This window comes from Schizosaccharomyces cryophilus, assembly GCF_000004155.1.
Source record: "Schizosaccharomyces cryophilus OY26 unplaced genomic scaffold supercont4.2, whole genome shotgun sequence".
NCBI classification, from domain to species: domain Eukaryota; kingdom Fungi; phylum Ascomycota; class Schizosaccharomycetes; order Schizosaccharomycetales; family Schizosaccharomycetaceae; genus Schizosaccharomyces; species Schizosaccharomyces cryophilus.
In genome coordinates this window covers 362,414-383,328 of record NW_013185625.1, presented here as the reverse complement: position 1 = coordinate 383,328, position 20,915 = coordinate 362,414, and the positions used below count along the sequence as shown (strand labels likewise).

At 37.5% G+C, this 20,915-nt stretch overlaps 11 protein-coding genes and 1 non-coding gene across 12 annotated transcripts; 7 read left to right on the top strand and 5 right to left on the bottom strand.

The window, feature by feature from the left end:
- Positions 1-3: 3 nt before the first annotated feature.
- On the top strand, positions 4-681 carry SPOG_01703 (uncharacterized protein; the record flags this gene model as incomplete). Its single annotated transcript, XM_013166808.1, has 1 exon — positions 4-681. One exon carries the CDS (start codon positions 4-6, stop codon positions 679-681), a length of 678 nt encoding a protein of 225 aa, XP_013022262.1.
- Positions 682-1,100: 419 nt separating this feature from the next.
- On the top strand, positions 1,101-2,987 carry SPOG_01702 (glucosidase; the record flags this gene model as incomplete). Its single annotated transcript, XM_013166807.1, has 1 exon — positions 1,101-2,987. One exon carries the CDS (start codon positions 1,101-1,103, stop codon positions 2,985-2,987), a length of 1,887 nt encoding a protein of 628 aa, XP_013022261.1.
- A 73-nt stretch (positions 2,988-3,060) lies between these two features.
- SPOG_01701 (SWI/SNF and RSC complex subunit Ssr2) lies at positions 3,061-4,844 on the bottom strand. Its single transcript, XM_013166806.1, has one exon. The coding sequence runs from the start codon at positions 4,649-4,651 to the stop codon at positions 3,122-3,124; it is 1,530 nt and encodes a 509-aa protein (XP_013022260.1). The 5' UTR covers positions 4,652-4,844; the 3' UTR covers positions 3,061-3,121.
- Positions 4,845-5,234: 390 nt separating this feature from the next.
- On the bottom strand, positions 5,235-5,306 carry SPOG_16180. The gene has a single exon. It is a non-coding gene; the product is annotated as a tRNA-Cys (tRNA).
- Positions 5,307-5,725: 419 nt separating this feature from the next.
- On the top strand, positions 5,726-7,566 carry SPOG_01700 (threonine aldolase). The gene has a single exon (XM_013166805.1). It carries the CDS (start codon positions 6,111-6,113, stop codon positions 7,239-7,241), a length of 1,131 nt encoding a protein of 376 aa, XP_013022259.1. The 5' UTR covers positions 5,726-6,110; the 3' UTR covers positions 7,242-7,566.
- Positions 7,567-7,573: 7 nt separating this feature from the next.
- On the top strand, positions 7,574-9,293 carry SPOG_01699 (mitotic spindle checkpoint protein Bub3). The gene is made up of 2 exons (XM_013166804.1): positions 7,574-8,073; positions 8,133-9,293. The coding sequence occupies exons 1-2, from the start codon at positions 7,752-7,754 to the stop codon at positions 8,771-8,773; spliced, it is 963 nt and encodes a 320-aa protein (XP_013022258.1). The 5' UTR covers positions 7,574-7,751; the 3' UTR covers positions 8,774-9,293.
- A 117-nt stretch (positions 9,294-9,410) lies between these two features.
- On the top strand, positions 9,411-10,614 carry SPOG_01698 (ribosomal protein subunit S14). Its single transcript, XM_013166803.1, has 3 exons — positions 9,411-9,789; positions 9,849-9,895; positions 9,953-10,614. Exons 1-3 carry the CDS (start codon positions 9,535-9,537, stop codon positions 9,966-9,968), a joined length of 318 nt encoding a protein of 105 aa, XP_013022257.1. The 5' UTR covers positions 9,411-9,534; the 3' UTR covers positions 9,969-10,614.
- SPOG_01697 (AP-3 adaptor complex subunit Apl6) lies at positions 9,863-12,918 on the bottom strand. Its single transcript, XM_013166802.1, has 2 exons — positions 11,469-12,918; positions 9,863-11,422 (listed from the first exon to the last, which is right to left on the bottom strand). Exons 1-2 carry the CDS (start codon positions 12,450-12,452, stop codon positions 10,103-10,105), a joined length of 2,304 nt encoding a protein of 767 aa, XP_013022256.1. The 5' UTR covers positions 12,453-12,918; the 3' UTR covers positions 9,863-10,102.
- SPOG_01696 (Set1C complex subunit Swd1) lies at positions 12,733-14,442 on the top strand. The gene has a single exon (XM_013166801.1). The coding sequence runs from the start codon at positions 13,192-13,194 to the stop codon at positions 14,395-14,397; it is 1,206 nt and encodes a 401-aa protein (XP_013022255.1). The 5' UTR covers positions 12,733-13,191; the 3' UTR covers positions 14,398-14,442.
- Positions 13,795-15,963, bottom strand: SPOG_01695 (uncharacterized protein). The gene is made up of 4 exons (XM_013166800.1): positions 15,623-15,963; positions 15,140-15,524; positions 14,734-15,090; positions 13,795-14,683 (listed from the first exon to the last, which is right to left on the bottom strand). The coding sequence occupies exons 1-4, from the start codon at positions 15,887-15,889 to the stop codon at positions 14,604-14,606; spliced, it is 1,089 nt and encodes a 362-aa protein (XP_013022254.1). The 5' UTR covers positions 15,890-15,963; the 3' UTR covers positions 13,795-14,603.
- Positions 15,964-16,612: 649 nt separating this feature from the next.
- On the top strand, positions 16,613-18,371 carry SPOG_01694 (nitrogen permease regulator family protein). The gene has a single exon (XM_013166799.1). The coding sequence runs from the start codon at positions 16,762-16,764 to the stop codon at positions 17,989-17,991; it is 1,230 nt and encodes a 409-aa protein (XP_013022253.1). The 5' UTR covers positions 16,613-16,761; the 3' UTR covers positions 17,992-18,371.
- On the bottom strand, positions 18,237-20,055 carry SPOG_05273 (uncharacterized protein). Its single transcript, XM_013167479.1, has one exon. The coding sequence runs from the start codon at positions 20,049-20,051 to the stop codon at positions 18,453-18,455; it is 1,599 nt and encodes a 532-aa protein (XP_013022933.1). The 5' UTR covers positions 20,052-20,055; the 3' UTR covers positions 18,237-18,452.
- Between the last annotated feature and the right edge of the window lie 860 nt (positions 20,056-20,915).

The window sequence follows — 20,915 nt, the reverse complement described above, 5'->3', positions numbered from 1 at the left end:
CCAATGAAAATCATTGCACTTCCTTTGCCCAAGCAAAGGGTCTTTTTTCATTGTTATCCATCAGAAATACTTTTGAAAAAGGTTACGATTCATGACAGAGTTGTAAATCGTATTTACAATACTTGGGACGCTTGGAGCAAATCTAAAAGCTTCATTAAGCAAAAGACAGTTTCTATTGGAAATCGTGTTCTACATCAAACTCCACACGAAGAAAGCTTCTTAAAGTCGTTTTCTTCAGCTAAGAAACTCGACGATGGTGAATTCCATTCTACAACTATGATTGAGCGACCCAGTTCTTTAGAACCTAATAGGATATTCCAAGAATTAATCCAACTCCAAGGGATGAGACGGTTGCACAGGAATAATCTCATTCTTAATATTATTGGACTTCCTCTAACTATTCCGTTTATCTTAATTCCCATAATTCCAAATGTCCCAGGATTCTACCTATGCTACCGGGCATATTGCAATTACAGAGCCATGCTCGGCACTTTACAAATTAATCGTTTACTCGGAAAAAAAGAAATTAACATTAATAGTAACGAAAAGCTCGAATCTGCATATCGTTCCTTTTTAGATGGTGATAACCATAAACTCAATGAGTTTGTAGGGCACCAAGAATTTAGTGATCGATATCAGAGAGCTATAAAACAGGTAACTAAGTCTCCTAATAATCAATAGGCTTCCTTTACTGAGCTCTCAAGATGAAACGTTTATGACTTAACAAAGACCGAAAATGACTTAATTCGAATGCAATGCCTTTGGTATCTTTCCTTCCACCGTCAAGGTTATGACACGTCGATGAGTAAAGGATAGTCTCAGGATTGAAAAAAATATCATGAACATCGAAGAATTGCTTCATTCGCCATTACCTTTATTGCTTCACGGAGTTGGCTGAAGATTTTCAGACCTTGTTCATTATTAACGTAGCGTGTCTTATGATATTGTTCAATTTAAGAAACTGCTCTTCATTTCCAATTTAACTGCTAATCTTTCTTTTTCCTGTAGTTAGGTTGATCCACTAGCTTGCATACTTGTTCTTTCGTTTGATTATAACTCCGTACTTTCTTTTTTTTTTATTACTTAGAGCTGTCTTTAATATGAGCGCTGAACCGTCGAAGCTACCTAAAGAACCTGAAACTGTTTATATTAGTCCCTTATGGTCATTTAATCCCGATCATCCTCCTTCAAATTCTGGGTCATCATCTTTCAACATCTCTGAACGCACGTCTTCCTCTTCAAATATTTCCCCTCTTCCCAATATAAACAGCTTTCTTCACTCTGGCGAGACTCCTATAACTAATGAAGCTCTTTCACACTCTCTCCTTCATCAACAAGAATTAAGTAGGTATCCAGCTTTTTCCGCCAATCCAAAAAATGGCTCTACTTCCTCTGCGAGTAGCAGAGAAGGATTAAAAGGTTCAGAATACACTCAAAGTATCATTAATCCGTCCTTATTCAGCCACTTAGACTTTAATTGGATTTACCGTTTTAAAGAGGAGGATGACGATATTCATAATCCAAAGTCATCAGTTATCAGCTTCAGTAAGGAGAAGAAATATTTGGGTTGGTCTCGCTTTGCCGATATATTATCACTTGTTCTTTTAGCTCTGGGTATTTTCCTGCTTTTCATAGTGTTCCCAGCTTTGACATATACTGGAAACATTTCTCCTAAAAAGGATTATGATCCTGTTATGGCTGACCAAATTACTGATCACCTATTCAGTCATTTACGTTTTCCTCGAACTAACCTAGTTGATCCTGACACACCAGAATCGGCTCATACCAGACTTGATGTGAATGGGAAAATCCATCAACTTGTATTTTCAGATGAGTTTAATAAGCCTGGTAGGACCTTTTATGCTGGAGATGACCAATTCTGGGAGGCTGCTGATTTGCATTATGCAGCGACGAATGACCTCGAATGGTATGATCCAGATGCAATAACTACAGTCAATGGTACATTGGCTATTCGGTTGGATGCTTTTGGAAATCATAATTTGAATTTTCGATCCGGTATGTTGCAGTCGTGGAATAAACTTTGTTGGAAAGGAGGAATTATAGAGATCTCTGCATCTCTTGCAGGCTCTGGTGAGCATGCTGGTTTATGGCCTGGTTTATGGACAATTGGCAACCTTGCTCGTCCTGGTTATATGGCCACAACAGATGGAGTATGGCCTTATTCTTATTCCCAGTGTGACGCGGGAATAACACCAAATCAGTCATCATGGGATGGTATATCGTATTTACCCGGACAGAGATTGGCTAGCTGCACATGTGCTGGGGAAGACCATCCTAGCCCTGGCGTTGGTCGTGGCGCACCAGAAATTGATGCGCTTGAAGGTTCCACTGAAAAGCTTCATCCGGAGGATGAGCTTGACGTTGGCTCCGCTTCCCAGTCTAGTCAATTTGCTCCTTTCGATATGTATTACTATCCAAATTATGATTTTTTGGTAATCCATAATCACAGCATAACCCACATGAATTCTTATGTGGGTGGGCCGTTCCAAGAAGCAGTATCTGGAATAACTATTTTAAATAATAGTTGGTACGAAGGAAAGGCCTTCCAGACTTATGGTTTTGACTATAAACCAGGTGAAGCTGACGGGTATGTGTCATGGTTTGTAGGTTCAAATAACACCTGGTCAATGCTTGGACAAGCTGTTGGTCCCAACGGTAACGTTGGGGCTCGACAAATAAGCCAAGAACCCATGTCGATTGTTTTTAACCTTGGTATATCAAACAACTGGGCTTATTACTATTTCCGAGACCTGCAATTTCCTGCTATCATGTCCATTGATTACATTCGTATTTATCAGGATCCTGATAATGACAATATGCACATTGGATGTGATCCCCCGGGTTATCCTACAACTGAGTATATCGCTAATCATCCTATTGCTTATAAAAACCCAAACAAAACGAGTTGGGAAATGACTGGATATGAATGGCCAAAGAATAGTCTAATGCATGATTGTAATATATAATGCTTAATTGAATAACTTATTGAATGACTTATGATTTCTAAATATTTTTTCATGGTAAAACCAATCAACAAAGTGCCCGGCATAATTAAAATTTTGATTTATTAAAAGCTTAATTAAATAAGATATTTATATAACTACAAAGAAATGGCATGGTACTTTTCGAAATTTTCAGCACTTAAAGGAGAGATATTTCCGGTGTCTGGCAATTCGAAGGTAAGCGGCACTTCTGCATGTTCAGTATTCATCATATCGTCTAAGATTCTTAACCCCTCCTCTCCAGCAATATTACGGGCATCTCTTAATTTAGAATCAAATTCTAGTAGCATTTTCTTGGTTGAAAGCCGTTCAAGGATCAGCTTTTTAGCACGAACATCTATTTCAGAAAGTTCCAAAGAGCTGAACTTTTCCAGCTCTTCTAAAACCTTCATTTTAATTTCAACTTTTTCAAGCTGAGATTGAATTAGGAGGAAGACTAGACGACGTAAGTGTCTGCGCTCGCAAGAAGCTATGATCCTTGATTTTTCACCCGCAGCATTTAATGCAGCTCGGGCAGCTGTTTCTAAAGCATTTGAAGAGGGTAGATCGCTTTCTTCATTTTTCGTTTCGGAAGCTTCGGAACACTTCTCGGTTGAAATATCTGTGGATTGATTTTGTTTGCTTTGTTGTTGTACGATAGACGCTAAGAAGGTTAAAGTACTCAAGACGGGATTTTCGGTTTCTTTAAATGGTAAGAATCCATGTTTAAAGGGACCATAATCTGGCTGCTGAACCTCCTTATAAGGATCCTCAATCGGTAACCGTAAGAAATGAACAAGACATTGCTCCTTTGTACGAGTACCGACATGAAGAGCAATTTGGTTCCAATCATCATCGTATTCTTCAATTCCCTCTAGTAACAACAGCGTTTCCTGCTCGGTCCATGGTGCGTCTCGATCATGGGCGAAAGTGACACCTTCCATAAACAAAAAGTCAGAGGAGGTATAAGTGTTTGCGAAACGGCCCTGATGATAACAATGAGGGCAGATAGTGTACTCTTTATTTTTCAGATTATGGTACCATGCTTGCGAGCAATCAACACCGCAAGAGTAGCAAGTCTTGTGGAGAAGCAGAGCGGATTGTGGATCGTTCTCCAGTGAAGCATCTTTTACTTCCAGTTTCCCCTCTCTTGCATCGTAGACGCGTTCTTCTACTTTTAGAAAATCAGGCGTAGGTTTCTCGTTTTCGCTTTTTTTGGGTGCATGTTGAGAGAGTATTTCCTGTGTTAGAATTGGCGTGTTGTTGATCGCTTGCACATGACCAGAGACGGGAGGGAGTCGAAAGGGAGGTCTTGTTTCTGGATCGACTTGGTAATTGATGAGACCCCATTGCTCTAAAAATGCATGAACGCGAATAATGGCACACACGTCACCAACTAGATTTCGCCGACAAGCAGTGACAGTCAAATACTCAGTGGGCTCCAAACGGTAAGTGTTAATCATAAAATCTCTATATTCTTTATACACACTTGGGTTCTTTAAGGGTGATTTCCCGTTAAAAAACTCGGGATTGGATTTTCGTTCAATATCGTGAATTTTAGACATGTCAAACCACCCTGCATAGGAAGGAACAATGATGGGATGCATTTGCTCCACCACAAACGGAGCTGGAACGGTTGCAGAAGACATTTTGACGCGTATTGCCTTCTACAATTTAACGATATCAGTGTAAACACACAGTTTTTTCTTTATGAGGATTCCTATCCAAAAAATTACAAAAATAAAATAAATAAAGACATGGAGTTGCCTAGTGTCAATGCCTCAATGAGCTGAAAAACTGCTTTTTCTCTTGCTATGCCGAAAGTACGTGGTTAAGTTTTGGTGGTTTGTTTTGCTGTGCTCTCGAATAGCGAGTTCGGTATGCTATACTACATGGTATACCGAAGCATAATACAACACTAACGAAAACAGAAGTAAACAAACAAAGAACTAAAGAAAAGAATAGAAACCCGCATCAAGGAGCCTCTTGTTTTTAAAGAAACAATCGCAGGAAGAAGCAAGACATGATTTGATTTGAGACAAAATTTACTTCGCTTTCAAGTTGCGAGATGAAGGCGTTTATGTTTGTTTACAAAAGAACGCTGTACGTCGAACTCTGCAGCACTTGAGAGTATCATTATTAAGGAATTTAAACATCATGGCAAGGCAAATAAAATACAAAGATAAAAAATCAATTAAAACAGTTTCCACTAGCAAAGTGGAAAAAAAATCAAGGGGCCAACCGGATTTGAACCAGTGACCTGGGGAGCTGCAATCCCTCACTCTACCACTGAGCTATGACCCCAAGATGCATAAGTATAGGTTTTATGGATTATACAAACCTGTTAAGCTTTAGTTTTTTATTTCTTTTCGGTTTTGGTACAAATTTTTTTCTTTTTCTTTTTTTTTTGGTTCATTCATTCGTTAGCTCGTTTACATATAGTCAGTGGAAATTTTTTCCGTGGTTGGTCCATGTTGCAGCTTTGCTCTTCCTTTCACCTCTTGATTATCAAATCCATCCGAGTCGAGAATTAGAAACAGTATTTCAATCATATAGCGCATCTAGGAGACCCAAGCGAGAAATTCTTCTCGAATGTTGCTGGGCTTGATTTACCTCTTAGTAGAATAGAAAGAGCAAAAAAACCTTGATAGGATTATTATTGTTCCTTAAAATTTACTAGTATTAGTAATGAGAGAAAATTTCAATTCAGCGGTTAAATAACCCTCAGAGAACACAACACTAGCAAACAAAAGTATCGGAGATTCCTCTTCTGTGGACTCGGTAAGTGAATAATCTCATTGCAATTGCACATTGGAATTTCCTATCTGAAATTGGAAATCCTTTGAAACTTGTTCGCGGTATCGTTATTATCAGATCAGAGCCTTCGGTTCGTTCTTCCCGATCCCAACCATACCATATACCAATTTCCCTAGAACGTAAAAGTTGCTTCAACCGCAAAACTTTTTTTTGGATAATTTTTTAGGGATTCACATCTGTATTTGGCTTCAACAGTCTCGTTCTCACCTACAAATTTTATTGTAGTAAAAAATTTTTTAATTGACCCAGAAAAAGAGGGATATAATTTGTCGACTTTATTGATTTCTAGAAATGAACGGATCTATCACTTCAACAAGTATGACTCCTCCCAAGGCTTCTACCAGTGGATACAGTGAAAGGAAGTATCGTCCTTGGAATGATTTCCGCAGTGATACTTTAACAGTTCCCTCGGATGAAATGCGCCAAGTCATGTACGAAGCCACCGACGGTGACTGCGTATATGAAGAAGATGATGATACTAAAAAATTGGAAGAATTTGTAGCTAAAATGAGTGGAAAAGAAGCTGGTCTGTTTGTCACTTCTGGTACTCAAGGAAACCAACTGTGTATCCGCACGCACCTGCATCAGCCTCCTCACAGCATCGTTTGTGATGATCGTGCTCATATTTATAATTGGGAAGCAGGAGCTATTGGACTTTTTACTCAATCTATTGTTCGTCCTATCGCTCCTAAAAATGGAAAGTACATCACCGCGGAGGAAGTCGAAAGCAAATTGATTGTCGGAGACGATATCCATTTTGCTCCTACTGGCTTAATTTGCTTGGAAAATACAATCAAAGGTGTTGTAATCCCTATCGAAGAAGTTGCTCGTATTTCTGCCCTTGCCAAGTCCTACAACATCCCTCTCCACTGTGACGGTGCTCGTTTGTGGGACGCTTCCGCTGCTACTGGCGTTTCGATTGAAGAGTATAGTTCTCATTTTGATACCATCAGTCTTTGCTTGAGCAAAGGTCTCGGTGCTCCCGTTGGCAGTGTAATTGTTGGACCTAAGGCTTTCATCAACAAGGCCAATTGGTTCCGCAAAGCTTACGGTGGTGGTATGCGTCAATCTGGTATGTTGGCTGCTGCTGGTTTGTATTCTATTGAACGCAATTTCCCCTTACTCACTCGTGTTCATCAATACTGTCAAGATTTCGCCAAGTATGCTGAATCATTGGGTGTTGAGTTTGAAGTTGCTCCTGAAACCAACATTGCTATCCTTTCCAACGTAAACGTAGCTATCCTTGTTGACGAAGCCAAGAAGGCTGGTATCGTTTTGATGGGACCCCGTGTGGTTTTCCATATTCAAATCACGGCTGAAGCTGTTGAAATCTTAAAACAGGTCTTGATCCGAACTGTTGAGCGTCAAAAACTGGAGCCTAATGTCGTTGCCAAACCCGGCGAATTCAAGGTCGGATATTAAAATATTGGGTATACAGTTGCTTCTCTTTTATTTTCTTTCATTCATAAAAAGGTCCTTGGATTATTTTTTGTTTAGTCTTTTTTTGTCTTGTGTAACTCTGCTAAATTATTATGATGCTGATAACTACACAATTGGTCCTCGTCCTCATAGTTTATGAATTCTTCTTTTATGTTTTGCATAGTTTCAACAAAAATCCAAGATGGATCAGGTTGTTTGCTTATTTAAATTATTACTATTTTTGTTTTAAATTACCACTGATCCTCATAATTTTCAGGGTTTGGTTGTTTTTTGATACTAATAAGAATTCTTGTATATCCATCACTCATTTTGTCATCGATGTCCGTTAAGAATAAAAGTTAAGTTTGAAAAAGAACAAATTGTAAGAGAAACCAAGCAACAATCAAAAATATGTGAAAAGGTGATTCTGTATGACTGCCACCCTTATTACAATGCATGTATTCACCGCATTATCTCCAAGAGTAGCTTAGACCTACACGGGACTCATTGGGCATGCCATCTATATTGACACGGCTAAATGACTTTAAAGATGGAATATCAAGTATAAAATTTTCCCCTGTAGAGAAGGATCACTTGCTTATAGGCTCCTGGGACAATGGCCTAAAATTAGTAAAGGCGACAGAAGAACAGCATTGCTTACAGAGTTATCCTGTCTCTAATCCAGTCCTGACCGTTGGATATTTGAATGCGACAACAGCTTTTGCTGGAAGTCTTGAGGGACTTGTGCATTTAGTAGACATTCCATCTGGAACTCATTTAGTCATTGGCAAGCATGGAAAGGGTGTCTCTTGTACGGCTAATATTCAAGAATCTGGTATGAAAATGTCCTGTAGATTTTCTGTGCTAGTCCTGCTAATCATGTATTGAAAATAGATTGCTTCGTGACAGGCTCTTGGGACCAATCTTTTCAGTTATGGGATGCTCGACAAAAGAATGCCATAGATAAAAGGTTTATTGAAAAAAAGATCCTAGCTGCTAGTTCAGCTTTTAATATTCTGGTCTTTGGATGCACAGAGAGAGAGAATTTGGTTTATGATATTCGTAATCTAAAGATGCCTTTTCAAAGAAAACCATCAACCTTTAAGTACATGACTAGAGATGTTTGCTGTCTCCCAGGTGCAGAAGGGTTTGTGTCCTCAAGTATTGAAGGAAGGACGTCTGTAGAGTATCTCAATCCAAGTCCTGAGTGGCAGATCAAGAACTTTACATTTAAATGCCACCGTCAAATTCAGCAGCAGCATGACATTGTATATCCTGTGAACTCTCTTGCTTTTCATCCTATCCACCAAACTCTTGCTACGGCTGGCGGCGATGGATCTGTGGCTTTTTGGGACATTCAAGTGCGTAAGCGACTCCGAGTTCTTTATCCCTCTAAAACAAACGTTTCTAGTGTTGCCTTTAATTTTGATGCATCTTTACTTTCTGTTGCTACTTGTGCTCAAGATGAAGCTAACGGGAATGTTTACATATATGCTTTGGAAAGTGACTTTGCTTCACCCAAGAAAAGTACTTGATCATCGTGTGAACGTTGAACTATCAGTTAATGTGAAGTTGTAAAAGTTTCGCCTCGTCTCACTCAGTTTGGATTATATATATTTCATTCGATGTACATCTACCTACTCAAACCTACTGTTCCTAAAAGGTTTACTTGAAGAGCTCTCATGTTTGGTTCCGTCAAAATAACGCTCTTTAAATGTTAAGCAGAAAGTAAATTTGAGAGAGCTGGATTTTTCACGGAAATGCAACTATATATAAAGTTCTTTACAATGTTCATAAAGCTATTACTATGCTGGTTCATTCAAAACTAGCTACTGTTTATCACTACCCTCCGCACTGTGTTTCCTTCAGGTGTGACTGAGTCCAAGAAATGGTTTTTTGTGAATGGAAACCATACAATTGTTTTCTAGCTTGATTGTATGAATTACTGTAACAGTGGACCAGTTTCTTAAGGCCCACTAATTATAATGTTCATGGGCCAGTAGTGTATCAGCGCTTTCTAATACTTCGTCTATATTATCTATATTTATCTTGTTTTCCTTTTTTCTCATTCATTTCAATCATGCTCAACTATTTCCAAAGAAAGCTAATACTAGAATATTAAAAAACATACTCCTTAGTACTATAATTACTGACACATTACTACTCGTTTGTCTTATATTGTCTTAAAAGCATTAACGAACCTCTAAAAATACGATTTACCTTCGTATTTTCCAGACTTTATTTACGGCCTGGTTTTTACCATCTAACTTATTCCTTTAGCGCCTCATAAAGAAAAATGCAATTCGTTGGCCGCTTAAAACACAAGGCGTATCGAGACTTCCTTTGCAGAAACCTTTTTGCGAAACATGAAGTTGAGCGTCAAAGCAATCTTTATATCTACAGAAATCCTGAGTTGCCTCTACGAGTTCGATTAGAAGCCAAGAAGAGAATTGAAGGTCTTCCAGAAAACTCACATCCTACCAAAATCAAGAATCGTTGCATCGCTACTGGCAGAGGTCGTGGTGTTTTTCGTGCATTCCAGCTTGCAAGAGTATGTCGAAAGTGAATAAATGATATTTGTTCTTTAATGTACTAACGTGAATTTTTTAGTTTGCCTTCCGCTTAAAAGCTAGAGCAAATGAATTACCTGGTGTACGGTATGTCTCTTGTTTGAATTTTGCAACCGCTTATTATTATTTTTTAACATCTTGCAGAAAAGCTTCTTGGTAGTTTATCCTATCTTTTCCGACGGTTTAGAAACATGATGCTTCCCATCTCTTTTCCATCTAGCTCATTAACGTCTATGCCTATTAATAATTTTTCAAATAAAACTTCCGCTTTATATATTTTGGGTATACATAAGATTATTCAGAACGCCAAAGATTCTGCTCAGCAGAAATGACCGATTTATCTACAATGCTCTCAGTAGAAAGAATACTGCTTTCTGTGTTTGCATTCCCTGTAGTAGAATACTCCTCAGTTTTATCTGTTTCTGTTTCTTCTTTCTTTGGTGACTCTTCACTTTCATTTTCATAATCATCATCACTACCATCATTATCGTCGCCGTTCTCTTCCTCTTCAGATTCTTCTGTGACTTCCTCCGAAGTTGATTCCTCTTCCTCATACTCTTCAGAATCACTACTTTCATCGCTTTTGTAGAATTCTTCTAAGGATTGCTGACCAACGAATCTTGGTTTGACAGCAGACGTCAAATAAGGGTTTGCTTCTGTAAATGTCTCAGAAGAAAGAGATTTAACATTGTCTGTATTTTGAAATGAAAATGGCCCAGCGCTACTTATTGTGTTAATGTTCATCTCAGTGTCACGGACATCATCCTGTGGTAGAATAGATACATCAGCCCATTCTGGAATCGGCACGTAACCCTGTACATAATCTTCTAAACAAAGACTAGTGGTTCCCAAACAATAGCTTTGACTAGTTTCTTTAGTCGAGTCAACCAATTGCTTGCTTGACAAAAGAATTCTACGAGTAAAGTCTGTTAAAGGTGCACTTGTAAGAGACTTGTAGTATCGAGCACGATCTCGGAGATCATAGCTCATGTCAAAATGAATGATAGACAAAACGTATTTGTATAGCAAAAAGGCAGGATTTGAATCTTCATTTTCTTGCTCTGACGACAAGGTTGCAACGTAAAGCTTGACTGCTAAATCCAGAATCTGATATTTTACTTCCAAGTTTTCATTCGCAAATGTTTTAACAGCAATACGAAGTAAATCGGGAGCGACATGAATCGTTTCCTGTAGATGTTCGGAAATTAGCCATAAGGTTACAGCCTTTGCTAAAGGCACGTGAAATTTTTCATAAATCGAGGCCAAGTACTGTAGATACGTTTCCTGAGGATCGTTGTGAATTAGGATTCGTAGCGAAGAGGCCGCTTCAGTAACAATCAGATCGTTTTCGGATTTCAGCATTCGCAATAGAGAATTTAAACACAATGGAGTCATAGAACGAGCATTTTTTGCGAAGTGACCTATAGTTCGAACAGCAGTAGATGCTACCTTTGAAATGGGATGTTTAAATACGTAGTGAAAAAGTTCAGGAAGGACACGATTCGCATTCTCTGGATCCAATAAATGTGAAATGACTTGTAGTTTCAAAACAGAAGTTTTCTCATCATCAGATCCAAATAAAAAGAAAGAATTGAGATAACCCTTAAAAAGTTCCTATTCATTAGTTAGTCTTCATGTTGACGGATTATCAACAACGTACCGGCTTTGAAAAAGTAATATGTCTAATGTACAATAGCGTAGTGAATCGAATGGTTAATTTTTCAGAGAGAAGCTGGAGCAAAGGTTTGACAATTGTATGCAGTTCGTTCGTTGGAGCCAAATAATAATATGCACGACAACCAGCCAAAACTGTGCTAGGTAACAACGAATAAAAGCAATAATCAACAGATTCCAATAAAAGTTTTAAGTCCTTGTGAATTGTACTTGATGATTCAGGTTTCGGTAAATTTAGCCTAGCATAACGAATCATGGTTTTTAATGTCACAGTTTTATCCCAGTCACTAAACTGACTAAAGAGAATGCAGATTCTCCGAAACGCAGGATGAAATATCGCGAAGTTGTCAGGGCATACCTCTTCAAACGCCGCTAACGCAACTGGAACAACGAGAGGATGGCTGTCTAATAACAAGAGACGAATACATTCAACTAGTTGGTCATAATAGGAAGGATCAAGAGAGTAACATTTTAAAATGGCAAGCGCGGCTCCTTGACGAACTAAAGGAGAAGAGTCATTCATACATTGCTGGATTCCTAAAAGAACGATTCCATTAATGGCAGGCACTCGGATGCTACTCATAACGCGGATAGCTGTGGCACGTACCAGAGGATTCTTATCATAAAGTGTTTTTTGGATTGTATTTACACAAAGCAAAGCCAGATCAGGATTAAATTCTGCATAGTGTGTAAGGTATATATGCACAAGTCTTCGTATCTCTGGGTTCTCAGAAACGACTAACTTGACAACATCAGGAAAATACACCGAAACATCTTCTCCATGCATCATTTGGACAATAATAAAGTGCAAAGCTTCGGATTTTCCTGTCTCTGAGTTTGATTCCAGTAATCGTACCAAATCCACGTGAGAAAGTTCATGATCTTCAAAATTTATATTGGAATTTTTAGCAATTTGTTTGGCATTTTCTGCAATCCCAGATAGGGTAGAGAAAAAAGAGAGACTTGCCATTCTGAGAAATTCGTTCACTCAATGAAGAAACTATGTAGAAATCGTTATGATAGATCTCTCAGTAGTAATTTACCTGCTATATACAATCGATTGTTCTTCTTATGATAAAACAAATAAATTTTCATGAATAATTGAAGGCTTTTTGCAATCTATTCATTTCCTAGCTTATTAGTTGAAGTAAGATTCTTCGACAAGTAAAAAAAAAGGTAGTACACCAATTGTAAACACTAAGTCTTTTGAAACATTTACTATTTCATCTTATTTTATGGCAATTAAGATGCTCTGCATGTATTTGTTTTTCGTTTTTCATCCACAAAACCTGCAGACCTGACATGCAGGTGGAAAGGACCGTTTGAGATATTAATAACTTACACTTATATTGTTTAATTTCAATAAAACTAATAAAAAAAGCCGTTGAATCAACGATCTAGAAACTTTCGACTTCGGCTTCTATTTGCACACGACGATTCCTTTTCGTAAGGAAAACGAATAGCTCTCGATTTCGAGAATATTTCAACGCATTTAATTTGTTTTGATGATATTTCTCATTAAAATCAACTAAATGTAGAAAAAAAGGGACTCGCCTACATTTAGAGCGATTTCTGTTGTACTGGATTTTTTTTTTTTTTGTTGTTGTTGAAAAGGTCGCTTTGTGCGCTAATATAGTAGACAATTCTATTTGGATTGTAATAGTGTTATATTTATTGGGGATTCACGTTTCTACGTTTTCTAGGAAACTATGAATTTGGAACTAGTTGACCCTTTCTCTATTCCTGATTATCCGGAAACACTCACAGGAAGCCTACGTTACGGGCATGCTACGAGTATTAGATTTAACAAAATTGGAAACGTTTTAGCCGCAGGACTCGTAAATGGACTGGTCGTGATCTGGGATGTATCAACGTCTTCAGTAGCTCGAATTCTCACAGGTCATACCAGAGCAGTACAGTCAGTTTGTTGGTCAAATTGTGGAAGATTTGTACTATCCGCGGCTCGAGATTGGAAGTGCATACTTTGGGATTTGCATGATGGGTCTATCAGGTATGTACTGAGAATGCCCGCGCCAGTCTGGACAGCTGAATTACATCCCACAAATTTAAATATGTTTGTTGCTTCTATTTTGGAAGGTTCTCCTTTTCTTGTTGAGATAAAAGATGGCATACCTCAATTCACTCCACTTCCTACAAATCCTGAAGGACCTGAGTTTGTGACAGACAGAAGAGGAAATTCTAAACACGTAACTCTGATTTGTTTGTTTCATCCATCCGGAAATTATATTTTTTCTGGGACGTCAAAGGGTTGGCTACATGTCATTGAAATTAACCCTGTTCGTATAAAAAGCTCTAATCGAATAACGTCTCAAAATATCAAGCAATTGCGATTGAGCTTTTGCAAAAGGTACCTCATTATGAACTCAACAGATCGTGTAATACGTACAATAAACATACAAGATTTGGAAAGTCCTGAAGTGGAGCATAAGTTCCAAGATGTGGTAAATCGTTTACAGTGGAACTCTTGCGCGTTCAGTCCTACCGGTGAATATGTATTAGCAACTACGTATCAAATGGCTCATGCCATTTATGTATGGGAACGAGGTATGGGTTCGCTTGTCAAAATTCTGGAAGGCCCAAAAGAAGAGCTTGTGGATGTGGATTGGCATCCAGTGTTTCCCTGTATAATAGCAGTCGGTCTGGACACAGGAACCATTCATATGTGGTCGGTTGAGCAGAAAGAAAGCTGGAGTGCATTTGCTCCGGATTTTCAGGAACTTGAAGAAAATATAGAGTATGATGAACCGGAAGATGAGTTTGACATCCACGACGAAAAAAACGAAAATAAAGAAGAAGTGGATATGGCAGTACCTGTCAAATTGCTAAATAATACTCCATCTACAAACCTGCCCTTCACTATTCCGCTGAATTTGAATTCTTTTGCTGAAGTATAGTTTTTGAGAATAACAATTTGTATTATTAAGGAAGAAAAATAAAACGTCAAACTAAATATCGAATAAATAATCAAAGAAAAAAACGATTAAAAAGAAAAATAAAACAAAACAAAACAAAATAAATGCAACGAATAAATAAACCTCATAAAAGAAATAATAACGATTGTGTGAACGAGCGCGACAGAAATAACCAAGAAAATAAAACATTAATCATCAAGCGTCATTCGAGAATTAGGGGAATACGCGGATCCTGCGTCTTGCTTTTTCTTTTTCTCCAAGTATATCACTAGATAATTGGTTAATAAATTTATAAAACAAAAAATTAATGAATCGTACAGTAGTTTCTCAAACCCTTATAAAAGTTACTGCAACAAGAGAATCCAACAATCATGGTAGAAAGCAACGAGACTAAAGTAAGTACAGAAAAAGCAGTAACAATTTCTCTACAAGAATCAGTGTACCTTTGTATTTCAGCAGGCAAATACATTCGGATTATCTTGAAGAGAATATAAGCAATATTCAAGAAGAACATAAACTCAGAAAAGTAAATGGCGATTCGTGATTCATGGATAACACCGTATAGAGCTAACATTAATACAGCAATGGTAAGGGGAATAACAAGAACGGTTAGAATAAGCTCGCAAGTGTTGATTTCCGAAATAATCATGGTATATTGAATGGAGGTTCCAAGCACTATATCACAAGTTATTAGTTGATTGTTATGGCTTCGAAAACTACTCACAAAAATAAAAATCAAACTTAATGAGTGTTATAAAAACTCGATACATCATATAGCGTCGCCGCATACGAAAGTCGGGTCCAATCTTTTGGTATATAATCCATCCATTTTCTCGATTGATTTTATAGGCGAGATAACTCAAGATGATACCAGCAACGCAAATGATGGCAGGCAAAGAGCCGAAGAACGGTTTAACTTCTGAGGGAAGCTTTAAAATATAGTTTAGTTTCGAATAATGATGAACAAATGCGCTTATGTAAAATTTCATCGGATCTGCCTTTTCACTATTATTTTTGCAAAGAGCAAAACTGTAAATATGATAGATCTGACTAATTTGAATAATTGAAATTAGAAAAATGTCGATATGAAAGCAACACAAAGCCGCGACCTAAATCGGTTAGTTAACCGCCCATGAACCAGTTTCCATCAACCATCCGTTCATCAAGGAATATCACGATTCCTGACAATTGACAATCCCCCTCTTACCTGAACTGTGTTTTTTGTCTGTAGGGCTTCTAGTGTCATGTATAGTAAGAATACCGTAGAAAGCAGCAATAATGTAAGACTGACAGACAGTGAATTGGAGTATATGGATTTTAAATCAGGAAAATCATGAAAGTGACCGAAAACATAAGATTCAAAAGATATAATGACGGTGGCTTCAAATATGACAATTAAGAGAAAGAAAAATGATACTTGGGAAAGAGACTTGAAAAAAGTCCTTGGACTAGAGAAAAAGAAGGAGATCTTCATCACACATTCTTAGCAATGGGAATTGTTATATTTTAGCATATCAATGGTTGAGAGTTTTCTTGCAAGGTGATGACTTGGAAACGCCGAGTCCTATCCGAATAAATTTCGCACTTCGTCACTGAAAGAATTTTAAATTTTAAGTTCGTAAGGTTAGCGTTGACGAAATGACTACAATAATAAACAAACTTCTCCAAAAGAAAAATACAATAAAATAAAATTCGGTAAAATCAACCTAGAGTTTCATTCAATAAGCAGAAATGGATTGTTTCACTTACTTATAAGGATAGAAAAGTAAACGTTAAATTGTAGGAAAAAGGGAAGGAATCAAAAAAAGCTTGCGCACACTGTTTTCCAGCTTTTCGCATACCAATTTTTCTATTGATAGCTCCATTTATCCTATGCATACACTAAATAGTGGAAGGTATGGTTTCCATCAGTACGAACAATGTTTTATGTGCTGTATTCGTTCATACACACTTTGAATCATGATTGAAGTTACCACTTCCATTGAGAATAAGCCTTATGTAAGACCCTTATATTTATTTATTGATTGATTGTTTTTTTTTTCGTTTTAATTGGAACCGCATAACGCATTCTCATGTCCCTTGGTCTCTGTCAGTTGAGAATGTACTTGGAACTGTGCTTCGTCCTATTTTGGTTATAAACTTGTATTTTCAATCTTTACATATATACATGCATATCTTTAAAAGTATTTTGGAACCCTGGTCAAGAACAATGTCGCATCGTTTCTTTTGACCTATGCTTCTCCCATACCTAATACAACTTCTTTCAAATACGTATTTACGCAATAAACAAGTACGTTCAACAGCTTCAAATAAAATCGGACTTTCTCAGTAATTACCTATTCTTTCATGGAGTATTCAGAGGAAGGATGGTTTGACCAGGCTGATCGTTTTCCTCCAAGATTACTAGCTATTTTTTTTGCAATTTTTGATCCTCTTCAAGGACCCGTGGTCGCCTGTGAAGCTCCATCTGGTTCTGTCTCTTATCAAGATGGTGGAAAAAGCCTATTAATTCCTTTTGAAAATATATCTGACTATGTCATTCCCAAACGCGAACTTTGCAACAAGACTATTACTGTTTGTACAAACCATTACCAAGTGATTGGTCACCCTATTTCAATTCTAGGAAGTATATACGAAAGGAATACACTTATTTTTAACATGTGCATGGTCTTTCACGAAGAAGAGGACTCGGCATGCTATATACCGTTGGTGAAACGACTGGCACGTAACTTGGAGGTCCTTGAAAAGCAAAGCCATTATATCTCCGATGCAAAAAAACGTTCAGTCATATTCAGTATCATTGAGGAAATTTTCGAAGACATGAATAACTTTTGTGAATGTATGATTCAGTTGGATGATCAAAACTCTATCAATATCAAACTATTTCCTAGCTTTCCTTCACCTCCAGCTGTTAAGGGTTTTCATGTCCCTATTTTGACTGCTCAATTGGATTTACTTATGGATAAAAATTGGGATATGACTGTACAAAAAGTATATCCTTTTATTAATGGAATTAACTCAGTCCAAAGAATAGCAGAATTAGCAAATGTTGATTACAGCAGTTGTCTGAGATGCATGGAGCATTTTCTTTACTATGGATGTCTTATCATTGCTGACATTTTTCAATTTCATAACATATATGCCATGACTACGAATGCGGCGGACTTGTTGCAAGATCCTGTTTTCCAAGAGGAGTGCGTTTCTTATGTTTCTTTTCAAGGTTCATCTTCAAAAAACGTGACTTTTGCTACTATATTTAGGCTATACTGTTCCCTTAGACAAGGTCTTCGCGTTAAAGACTGGATGAACGAGAACCGTGAAGTTTTCCGTGGATTAGATGTTCGCAGGTTAATTTCTTTTGGCACCATTAAAGGGCTCATATACCGTGTTCATAAATATCCTTATCTTGAGCGTAAGAATACTCATAAAAAAATAACACTCGAAGAGGAAAGACTACTCAATATGCTTGACGGGACACATCACTTTGATGAATTGTGTATTAACTTCAAAAAGTCTCCTAAAGTCATAAACGAAATGATTTCAAAGCTAGGAGATGCTTTATTTATCTATCGTTAACATGTACTCGTCCATTATGAGCAAGATACTTTTAATTAACTATAGTATTTGAAGAACATAAAGATTTTGGCTCCCACCTGCCCTACCTTCCAAATTCACTTTTTTGTTCCCCACAGACAAAAAGCTCACTTGTACTACTTGCCATAAAAAGAGTAATGTGAGCAATCAGGTTCTTCTCTGGCTCTTGATATTGATGAATTCTGTATATGACATAAATTATATTTTATATATTCATTCTACACGTTTAAGCATTTGCTTGAAACTTTAAGCTTCTAGCAGATAGATGAAGTGTTTATATATTTTTTCTCAATAATTAATAAACTACTCGTAATACATAACTTCATAGAGACACTTGATAAACCATAAAATCTTTATATTCGTTACACTAACAGGGATGAATCATGAACGGAAGCAAAGGGAAGAAGCGACCATAAAATGACATATGGTAAAGTGTAATGCATCTAATAGGTTTGACTATGATTAGCTAAGCCTTGCAATTGTCTTCTAAAACGAAGAAGTGTAGGGATAATGTTTCCGTCCTCATTTGACTGTTGAGTATAATATTGCATAAATGTATTCAAAGCGGACAGAGCCTCGTTTGGGGACACATAAATACCACTTTCTTCCTCTTCATCTGTTTCCTGATCTCTTTCAGGTAAAAATTGCGAGGCTACCTGATTAACGACATCCTCTTTACTGTCGACGACCTCTTCCTCAGCTGGCATTACAAACTCCTCGATTGAGCACATTGGCGGAGGGCAGATCCTTGGTAAAATATTTTCTATTTCAGCAATGAGACTATAAGGAATGATTCGCTTAGGCTTGCCATTAGCTACAAAAATGCCTGAACGCTGGAAACAGGTGATAAGATCTTCCTTTGAAATATCCACATGCCAAGCTTCTATAATCCACTGAAGAGCTTTATAAACAGTAATTGTTCTAAGAGGATCTTTTTTTGCTTCCATTTCACTATACATGTATCTGGCCCACCGTAGACGATAGTGTGTTTTGAATGCCTCCATTATCCCACAATCAAATGGATGGGTAATATTACTAGATTCGGATGGTAAAAATGCTACTTTAACATGCTTCAAGCTGTGGTTAGCATTTCTGATAGCTTCTAAAGCACATTCATGAGGGGAAAGATTATCAAGAAAAAGTAAGACTTTGCGACCTTTCATTTTTTCATCAAACCAGCGTAGCCATTCTTCCATGAGAGAATTAGTGACCCAAGCTGTACCATTTGATCGCCATTGCACATTCATAGCCTCTGGATAAACGTTCGGATTTCGAAAAGCTTTCGGACGTTTTGAATAGCCAACAACCCAAAGCGGTAAACGCTCGGAAGCATCAGCATTGCAACATAAAGTTATTGTGAACCTAGCTCGGTAACGCTGGATGCCTAAGACGTTTTCGATAGAGATGAACTTTTGAGGAGTGAGCTTCCAAAAGAGACTACCCTCGTCCATAACAAAAATGTCACTCGGAGAATAATGCTTAGCCACTTCTTGGACTGAGATCTTGTTGGTATTAATTACATCAGCCATTAATGGATCAGGTTCCTTATAAAACTCTGACAATGGGTGCCTCCTCTTAAACTTCTCTAGCCAGCCATTACTGAATGAGGGAGTTGGAATATTTTGATACTCTGGAATTGTTTTCCAAATATCCAAAGCAGCCAACCGTAACTGATCGCAGCTAACGGTGCCAGACCGCTTTTCCTCTTGTTGCTGCCATTCGAACAGTGCTGACTCTAAAGCCGGATATTTTGGTGTACGATTACGCTTAAGGTCTCCTCGAATAAAGTCCTGGCTGTCTAAATATGCGTGCTTAGGAGATAGAATAGTTGACACTGTTGACTGAGCCAGAGTTCGGCCAAAATGTTCTTTGAACCAGTCAATAAGATCTTTCTGCGTCGGCTTCTCCGTAAGGCTAAAATAATAATCTCGAAATGCTTTTTTTTCGTCCTGCGTAAGACCCTGTCGCCGAATTGCCTTTAGTTCCCTCGACATGATTTTTAGTACGAACTCTGTGGTGATATTGTAGTAAAGGCCAAACATGCACCGACTTTCTACTATAGGAAATCGATAATAGGATATTATTTTAATGAATTTCTATAGATAATATTGAATCTGTCGTTCAAAACATAAGCCAGAGCTAAGAATAAAAGTTTTTTTTTTATTAAGAACAGCCATTTTTGATGATTCAAGAGTATATTGAATAGGAATGCTCAATCTCTGATAGAAAAGGGTGCAATGTGCAAGGAACGTTTCGTCTAGCTTTTTGAACCCTCAAAGTTCTCATTAAACATATTCATAATCGGTATATATTTGTTTCAAATCGTTTAGCAAGCGAATTCTTGAAAAGGTTTAATTTGTAGCGAAGTGCCCCCAAAGTTTTAAGAGATGAATATCCTTCTCATGTTCAAAAGAGCCTTTGCACAGAACAAATTTGATTACAGTTCGTTTCCTCGTCTGAAAAACATAGCTGAGCGCTTAAGTGTGTTCGGATATTTCAAAACATATTTATCTCAAAGCACGAAATATGAAGCATCTGTGAATTTGGGCATTCATTTTCTTTCTAAGAAAAAAAAAGAGAAATGTAAATATATACGAAATAATGCATATATATCTCTATGGTAACAGAAACTCTAGGAAACAACTGAGTAGTAGAACGGCGACCCTTGTAGGCATGTTTATTAACGTTCGGCTACAACCTCGCTTCTCTAACCTTGTTGTGCACGAACGACACGACCTTTAATAACGCTAAATTGTGATTGCTAGTCTTTCCTTGCCTTTTATGAAGTTTTTTTTATCTACAAACTACGCTAGATATATACTTATTTATACGTAATTATACCCTTTCTTTAAGTCTTTAAGAATATTTTGCGACGTACCATAAATTACTTCGTTAGGCTTCGTTCT

Bases quoted from the DNA above. Each gene is read 5' to 3' on its own strand.
- SPOG_01698 (XM_013166803.1), top strand. From the start codon at position 9,535: ATGCAATTCGTTGGCCGCTTAAAACACAAGGCGTATCGAGACTTCCTT. The intron at 9,790-9,848 runs GTATGTCGAAAG...TGAATTTTTTAG, and splicing joins GTGCATTCCAGCTTGCAAGA to TTTGCCTTCCGCTTAAAAGC.
- SPOG_01700 (XM_013166805.1), top strand. From the start codon at position 6,111: ATGAACGGATCTATCACTTCAACAAGTATGACTCCTCCCAAGGCTTCT.
- SPOG_01694 (XM_013166799.1), top strand. From the start codon at position 16,762: ATGGAGTATTCAGAGGAAGGATGGTTTGACCAGGCTGATCGTTTTCCT.
- SPOG_01696 (XM_013166801.1), top strand. From the start codon at position 13,192: ATGAATTTGGAACTAGTTGACCCTTTCTCTATTCCTGATTATCCGGAA.
- SPOG_05273 (XM_013167479.1), bottom strand. From the start codon at position 20,051: ATGTTTGGCCTTTACTACAATATCACCACAGAGTTCGTACTAAAAATC.
- SPOG_01701 (XM_013166806.1), bottom strand. From the start codon at position 4,651: ATGTCTTCTGCAACCGTTCCAGCTCCGTTTGTGGTGGAGCAAATGCAT.
- SPOG_01697 (XM_013166802.1), bottom strand. From the start codon at position 12,452: ATGGCAAGTCTCTCTTTTTTCTCTACCCTATCTGGGATTGCAGAAAAT. The intron at 11,423-11,468 runs GTACGTTGTTGA...ACTAATGAATAG, and splicing joins ATATTACTTTTTCAAAGCCG to GAACTTTTTAAGGGTTATCT.
- SPOG_01695 (XM_013166800.1), bottom strand. From the start codon at position 15,889: ATGAAGATCTCCTTCTTTTTCTCTAGTCCAAGGACTTTTTTCAAGTCT. The intron at 15,525-15,622 runs GTAAGAGGGGGA...TAACCGATTTAG, and splicing joins AGACAAAAAACACAGTTCAG to GTCGCGGCTTTGTGTTGCTT. The intron at 14,684-14,733 runs GTACGATTCATT...CCAATTATCTAG, and splicing joins TAAGGGTTTGAGAAACTACT to TGATATACTTGGAGAAAAAG.
- SPOG_01699 (XM_013166804.1), top strand. From the start codon at position 7,752: ATGCCATCTATATTGACACGGCTAAATGACTTTAAAGATGGAATATCA. The intron at 8,074-8,132 runs GTATGAAAATGT...TATTGAAAATAG, and splicing joins GGCTAATATTCAAGAATCTG to ATTGCTTCGTGACAGGCTCT.